The sequence below is a fragment of the Canis aureus genome, chromosome 26, assembly GCF_053574225.1.
Source record: "Canis aureus isolate CA01 chromosome 26, VMU_Caureus_v.1.0, whole genome shotgun sequence".
Classification (NCBI taxonomy): Eukaryota; Metazoa; Chordata; class Mammalia; order Carnivora; family Canidae; genus Canis; species Canis aureus.
The window spans coordinates 31,264,675-31,272,533 of NC_135636.1; the positions used below are offsets into that span (position 1 = coordinate 31,264,675).

Sequence of the window (7,859 nt, forward strand, 5' to 3'; positions counted from 1 at the left end):
ATAATTTGTATATTCATTACAAGGTAAATGTTAATAGATTGTTGAGTTCACAAAATTAGTTTGAGGACAGACAGTATCTCCCCAATAGGTTGATTCTGGAAGTTGCTTACAAAGCATCAGACAGTTCAGGGATAAAATTCAAGTGTTTGTGTTCCAGTATGTTGTTCCACCATCAAATATAAATGAAGAAGATAGCATATACCCAGAAAATCACTTATTACTCCACCTTTCTGGCTTATTCAATTTTTTAAAAAAATTTTATTTATTCATGAGAGACAGAGAGAGAGAGGCAGACATAAGCAGAGAGAGAAGCAGGCTCCATGCAGGGAGCCCGATGTGGGAATTGATCCTAGGACTTCGGGATCATGCCCTGGGTGGAAAGCCGACACTCTACCACTGAGCCACCGAGGCATCACTGGCTTGTTCAATTTTTTATGTCCCCGTGTTACTATGGTCTTAGATTGAAAATCTGTAGTGTTAAAGTTCACTTAAGTGCGATATACATTTAATGCTATATACAGAATGATTTTTAAAAGAAGATTTTATTTATTTATTCATGAGACAGAGAGAGAGGCAGAGACATAGGCAGAGGGAAAAGCAGGCTCCCTGTGGGGAGCCTGATGTAGGACTTGATCCCAGGACCCCGGGATCATGACCTGAGCCAAACACAGATGCTCAACCACTGAGCTACCCAGGTGTCTCCAAAATGATAGTTTTAAGATTTGATTTGATTTGATTTGATTTTTTGTTAAGATTTTATTTTTAGGGGATCCCTGGGTGGCGCAGTGGTTTAGCGCCTGCCTTTGGCCCAGGGCGCGATCCTGGAGACCCGGGATCGAATCCCACGTCGGGCTCCCGGTGCATGGAGCCTGCTTCTCCCTCTGCCTGTGTCTCTGCCTCTCTCTCTCTCTGTGTGTGTGACTATCATAAATAAATTTAAAAAAAAAAAAAGATTTTATTTTTAAATAATCTCTACATCCAACCTGGGCCTTGAATTTACAACCCTGAGATCAAGAGTTACATGCTTTACTGGCTGAAACAGCCAGGTGCCTCAGAATAATAGTTTTTATTTATTCTTTAAAAAGATTTTATTATTTATTCATGAGAGACACAGAGAGATAGGCAGAGACACAGGCAGAGGGAGAAACAGGCTCCCCACAGGGAGCCTGATATGGGACTTGATCCCCAGACCCCAGGAACACACCCTGAGTGGAAGGCAGATGCTCAACCACTGAGCCACTCAGGCATCCTGGAATAATATATATATATTTTTAAGATTTTATTTATTCATTCATAGAGACAGAGAGAGAGAGGGAGGCAGAGACACAGGCAGAGGGAGAAGCAGGCTCCACACAGGGAGCCTGACGTGGGACTTGATCCCGTGTCTCCAGGATCAGGCCCCGGGCTGCAGGCGGCGTTAAACCGCTGCGCCACCAGGGCTGCCCAGCAATAATACTTTTTTTAAAAAGGTGATGGAAGACATCATCAGCTAATTGTCCACAGGTATTCAAACTCCAAATATGCTGATTAAAATCTGAGAATCTAAGAGTCTCTTTAAAAGATTTTTTTTTAAGATCTTATTTATTTATTCATGACACAGAGAAAGAGAGGCAGAGACATAGGCAGAGGGAGAAGGCGGCTCCACGCAAGAGCCCGATGCAAGTCTCGATCTCAAAACTCTAGGATCACATCCTGAGCAGAAGGCAGATGCTCAACCGCTGAGCCACCCAGGCATCCCTCTTTAAAAGATTATCAATAACAGCAAAAAAAAATTTTTTTTTGCCAGATTACTAAATACTTAATTTGGCTGACAAATTAAGAGTCCCTTATAGGAGACTGATTTGGAGGCAGGGATGCTAAGCATGTGAAATTCTTTCCTTTGTGGGGAATTCCCCAATTTTGTGTCTTGCTGCCTACTAGATAGATCAGCTTCACTGAAGTTTGGGTGAAGGCATAAAACCTGAGGTTCTTGATACAGGTCTGGGATTTTGAATCTGGAGCTGGCAGTACAGAGAACTGAGTGATAAATTCTTATAGTAGGATCAACAGCAATATTCAGCTATTAGGGACAAATACAGTGGCAATGTCCAGGGATGGCACTGCTGGCCATGCAAGTCATGCCCTTGTTAGACGAATTCTTGTGAAATGCATTTTGGTTCTAGCCAGCCTCCTTTTGTTCCTGGGTGTTTTCCAAGTCTATTTTCTCAGGTCATCCTAAAGACTCTGTCAGCTATTCAAAATCCTTTCAGTAAATTTCTTTTCTCTTTAAGTCAGCCAAAGTCCATAATTGGTATCTGTTTTTTATAAACAAAAGGTTTGACTAATACATCCTCATATAAATCCATTGTATTTATTGCTATTTCAAAAATGGCTATTCTAAACAAGAACAAAGTACATCAGAATGTTTGGAAACAAAAAAACTTATAGCATTATTATTACCTAAACTATGATTATGATTTTTAAAAAATATTTTATTTATTTATTCATGAGAGACAGAGAGAGAGGCAGAGACACAGGCACAGGGAGAAGCAGGCTCCCTGTGGGGAGCCCGATGTGGGACTCAATCCCAGGACCCCGGGATTAAGACCTGAGCCAAAGGCAGACGCTCAACCATTGAGTCATCCAGGCATCCCTGATTACGACTATTTATTTATTTATTTAAATTTTATTTATTTATTCATGAGAGACAGAGAGAGAGAGAGAGAGAGAGAGAGAGAGAGGGAGGCAGAGACACAGGCAGAGGGAGAAGCAGGCTTCATGCAGGAAGCCTGACGCGGGACTCGATCCCAGGGCCCCAGGATCACACCCTGGGATGAAGGCAGGCACTAAACCACTGAGCCACCCAGGGATCCCTGATTACGGATTTTTAAAGTAAAATAAGAAGTTTTATAAATTTCACAGCTTTCAAAACAATTGCATTTGTTGGAATTGTTGTAAAGAATACATTACTCCAGTAAGTACCTAAAAGATGTTCCACATCATTGGCCATTGGGGAAATACAAAATACCATTTCTTTTTTTTTTTTTTTTTTTTTTTTTTTACAAAATACCATTTCATGCTCACTAGAATAGCCATATAATAAAGATTATAAGTATTGGCAAGGATATGGGTAAATGGAACCCTCAAACTCTGGTGGTAGGAATGTAAACTCCTGTAGTCACTTTGGAAAACAATCTGACAGTGCCTCAGAAGGTTAAACAGAGTTCCCATATGACCCAACAGTTCCATTTGTACATATTACCAAGAGAAATGACAATATATGTCTACACAAAAACTTGTACACAAATGTTCATAGTAGCATTACTCATAATAGCCAAAAGATGGAAACAACTCAAGTATCCATCAACTAATAAGTGGATAAACAAATTGTGGTATATCCATGCAATGTATTATTATTTAACCATAAAGAGGAATGAAGTACTGATACATGCCAAGGGCTAGGAGGAGGGAGGAGGAAGCTACTGTTTAATTGTTATGAAGTTTCAATTTGGGAAGCTGAAAAAATTCTGGAGATGTATGATAGTTGTACAACAATGTAAACGTATTTAATGCCACTGAACTGTACACTTAAAATTGGTTAAATGGTAAATTTTTATGCATATGTATTTTTAAAGGATTCACTTATTCATTTATGTATATATATATATTACACACACACACACACACATATACATAGGCAGAAGGAGAGAAGCAGAGTCACTGATGAACTGGGAGCCTGACACAGGGCCAGATCCCATAATTCCGGTATCATGACCTGAGCCAAAATGAAGAGTTGGATACCCAACCAACTATGCCACCTGCATGCCCCTATTTTATGTATATTTTACCATACACACACTCCTAAAACAAATATAGAGTAAGGATGGTAAATACAGGGCATATGTCCCAATAGCAGCATAATACTGAATTTTAATGGCATTCAAAAGAAAAAATTATTTTGTAAAAATTTAATATAACCAATGTTGTAATTAAAATGTATGAAAAATAAATTTTCATGAACAAAATATTTATTCAGGTTCTTTTATAATATGAAAGTAAAAAAAATGGGGCAGCCCGGGTGGCTCAGCGGTTTAGCGTCTGCCTTCAGCCCAGGACGTGATCCTGGAGACCTGGGATCGAGTCCCACATCGGGTTCCCTGCGTGGAGCCTGCTTTGCCCTCTGCTTGTGTCTCTGCCTCTCTTCTGTTTCCCATGAATAAATAAATAAAATATTAAAAAAAAGAAAAAAATGAATGAATGTCATCTTGATTTATTTATTTATAAAAATATTTTATTTATTTATTTATGAGAGACACACACACACACACACAGAGGCAGAGACACAGGCAGAGGGAGAAGCAGGCTCCATGCAGGGAGCCCGATGTGGGACTCGATCCCGAGTCTCCAGGATCACACCCTGAGCTGCAGGCGGCGCTAAACCGCTGCGCCACTGGGGCTGCCCTGTCATCTTGATTTAAATCATAAGTTACTGGAAAACTTGTGGAAAATGTGGAAAAATTACTTCTCAATACTTAAAACAATGAGATGCAGACAATTTCTTTATTAAATTAAAAATTGTGGGGATCCCTGGGCAGCTCAGCAGTTTAGCGCCTGCCTTCGGCTCAGGGAGGATCCTGGAGTCCCAGGATCGAGTCCCACATCAGGCTCCCTGTATGGAGCCTGCTTCTCCCTCTGCCTGTGTCTCTGCCTCTCTCTCTGTTTCTCTCTGTGTCTCACATGAATAAATAAATAAAATCTTTAAGACATTTTTTTATATGGTTAACAGTGTTTGAAAAATCAAAGTGCTTTACCTTAGTTTAGCTGAACGCAGTATTCTGGTAAGTGAAACACAATTTCCTTCCATGATACCCTTCCCAACAGTGGGAATAATGCTTTTGCGGCAGGCAACATATAATGAACATGCCAACCAGTGTATAACTTCTCCCTGGCAAGCAAAAGACAAACAGCAAAATGAATATATTATGTTAAAATGCTTGAGTTCTAGAACTAGAAAAGATCTTAGAACTATCTGGTCTCATTTTCATTATGTATGTAACAGGCCAGAGTGGTGAAGATATTTGCCCAAGGTCACAAAGCTTCGTTTTGCAGGAATGAATATAAAACTCCTTATTCTCAGTCCCACATAAGATTCTCCAACAGCATTAGTCTAAACATAGATCTCTCACCCACATACCAAATCTAATACTATTGAGAGTCCTCTTAAAATTTCTCAGCATTAGCTTTCTTGCTTTGAAAACACCAGTCATGGCCTTGATGATGCTTAAGTTCCTTTCCACTATTTGTTTTATGTTTCTTTTTTAACATGAAGAAAGTTTGGCAGAGAAAGGAAAGAACAGAATATAAAGAGGACAAGGGAGTCACACATAAAAAGTTCACATCTGGGACACCTGCATGGCTCAGTCGGTTAAGTGTCTGCTTTCAGCTCAGGTCATGATCCTGAGGTCCTAGGATAGAGCCCTGCATCAGGCTTCCTCGTCAGTGAGGAGCCTACAGCTCCTCCTGTTTGTGCTGTCAAATAAGTAAATAAAATCTTAAAAAAAAAAAAAAAAAAAGGTTCGTATCTTTCATGTATAACAGAGAAGGCTGTCATTTTTGTGAGGTAAAATTTGGGAATTATTTACTCAATCTTTAAAATAGTAAGTCTCTCTATTATAGCAGATATCTCAATTTACAATGCTATAAAAAGGTGATGTTTGGGGGACACCTGGGTCGCTCAGCGGTTGAGCTCCTCCCTTCGGCCCAGGGCATGATCCTGGAGTCTGGGGATCAAGTCCGACATCGGGCTCCCTGCATGGGACCTGCTTCTCCCTCTGCCTGTGTCTCTGCCTCTCTGTGTCTTTCATGAATAAATAAAATCTTTAAAAAGAAAAAAAAAAGTGATGTTTGGGAATTCAACACTTAATTGCTTTATTTTTTTTATTGATTTTTAAAATATTTTATTTATTTATTCATGAGACACAGAGAATGAGAGAGGCAGAGACATAGGCAGGGGGAGAAGCAGGCTCCATACAGGGAGCCTCATGCTGGACTCAATCCCAGGATTCCGGGATCATGCCCTGAGAAGGCAGATGCTCAACCACTGAGCCACCCTGGCGTCCCAATTGTCTGCTTTATTATTTTTTTTAATTTTTTTTAATTGTCTGCTTTAGACTTAAGATATCTCCAAGCTAGAATCACTTCATGACTTTACCACTGGACTATATATATATAATCACAAAGAACTATACATATGTGAACTACAGACACACATTTTATAACACACCTGTGTTCCTATTCACTGTTCTGCAGATCCTAAGACCAGTCTCCAAAAGAATAAAACCCTGGAAGACTTGTAATAATCCAAAAGGGAAGGGCAGAAATGGGTGGCCCCACCAATAGTTAAAATCCAGTGATACTATCCTAATGTAGTGAGAAGTCTTACATGCTCAAGGTATTAAATGAGACATGTAAGCTTATGGTTGCATATTTTTAGATACCTTGATTAATAATTGTTGGGGAAGTACATCCAAGTATTAGCTTCTGGGTACAGGTTACTAGATGAAAACACCATTAAGATAGAAAAAAAATTAATATTGATATTTTTGCTTTTTGTCCTAGAAAAAAACAACTATATTATCTTAATTCTTTGATACTAGACCTTAGAATACAAAGATGGTTTCTGACCTCTGTAATTCCAAATCTAGAGTTAAGAAAAGGAATAGATAACGGTTATCTATAATTGGTGAGATATATGTTGTAAGAATTGAAGATAAAGTATGAGAATATAGTAACTGATTTTGAGTAGAGGTCAGAGGAGGATTCAGAGGGAGACTTAAAATGGTTGAGTGGAGAATCACCAAAATCTAAGAGGGTGAGAGGGATAAACAAGGGGGTAAGTGGGATATACTAATATACTGAAAGGGGTAGGAGCTGGGGAGAGGGCTTAAGAAACAGTAGATACATGAAAATACCTACTTCAAGAGCATTTCACCAAAAACAATCAAAAGGAAAAAAAAAAAAGAGGAGAACAAAAGACATAGGATAGAATAAATGGTCACCAAATCTTAATTCACACATCTGTGTTTTATTTATTTTATTTATTTATTTATTCATTCATTCATGAGAGACACAGAGGCAGAGACACAGGCAGAGGGAGAAGCAGGCTCCCTGCAGGAAGCCTGATGTGGGACTTGATCCCAGGACTCTGGGATTACCGCCTGAGCCAAAGGCAGATGCTCAACCACTGAGCTACCCAGGCGTCCCTCACACGTCTGTTTTCTAAATCAAACATTTAAGATGTCCTGATCAACTCCACCTAGCTGACTTATTTCTTGAGACTTAGTTCTTCAAATAGCCTGTTGTAGGGGATGAAGGAAGTTTCCAGGCAGAGCAAATGGCATGGAGAAAACACACAGGTGGGAAGAAACTTGGTATATTCAAGAATTTGAGGGGCACCTGGGTGGCCTCGAGTTGGTTGAGCCTCCGACTCTTGGTTTCTGCTGATGTCACGATCTCAGAGTCCTAGAATCAAGTCCTGTATTGGGCTCCCGCTCAGCACGGAGTCGGCTGCCCCCCTCCCTCTATCCCTCCCCATTGCGTGCTCTCTAAAATAAATATTAAAAAAAAAAAAAAAGAATTTGAAAGAGTGCCTAGTTTAATGCCTGGACTACAGTTTTCACTCAGTAAATGTTTATTCAATGACAGAGGACTTGGGAAGTCAGAAACACCTTCTCAGGCATTTAAAAATTAGTTTGTTTTCATTGAGTAGGCATAATCCATAATCCCCCCCTTACTTTCTTATTCTTTCTTGAGCCGTGCCACCCATGGATGGTCGCTGTCCTGTATCCAGTTTACCCGGTCCTATCCCAGAGACATGTAAG

At 39.8% G+C, this 7,859-nt stretch overlaps 1 protein-coding gene across 7 annotated transcripts in view; it reads right to left on the reverse strand.

Moving 5' to 3' along the window:
- The window catches only part of RBL1 (RB transcriptional corepressor like 1), a 59,189-nt gene that overhangs the window by 49,769 nt on the left and 1,561 nt on the right, over window positions 1-7,859 (reverse strand). For 6 of the 7 annotated variants that reach the window (XR_013365219.1, XM_077873072.1, XM_077873071.1 and 3 more), the window contains exon 2: window positions 4,791-4,924. The exons of the other annotated variant lie outside the window; for it this stretch is intronic. Coding sequence is in view for 5 of the 6 variants with exons in the window: in XM_077873072.1 (XP_077729198.1) it covers window positions 4,791-4,924 (134 nt within the window). In the remaining variant the exon portion in view is untranslated. The remainder of the gene's footprint in view (window positions 1-4,790; window positions 4,925-7,859) is intronic. 7 annotated transcript variants of the gene reach the window in all.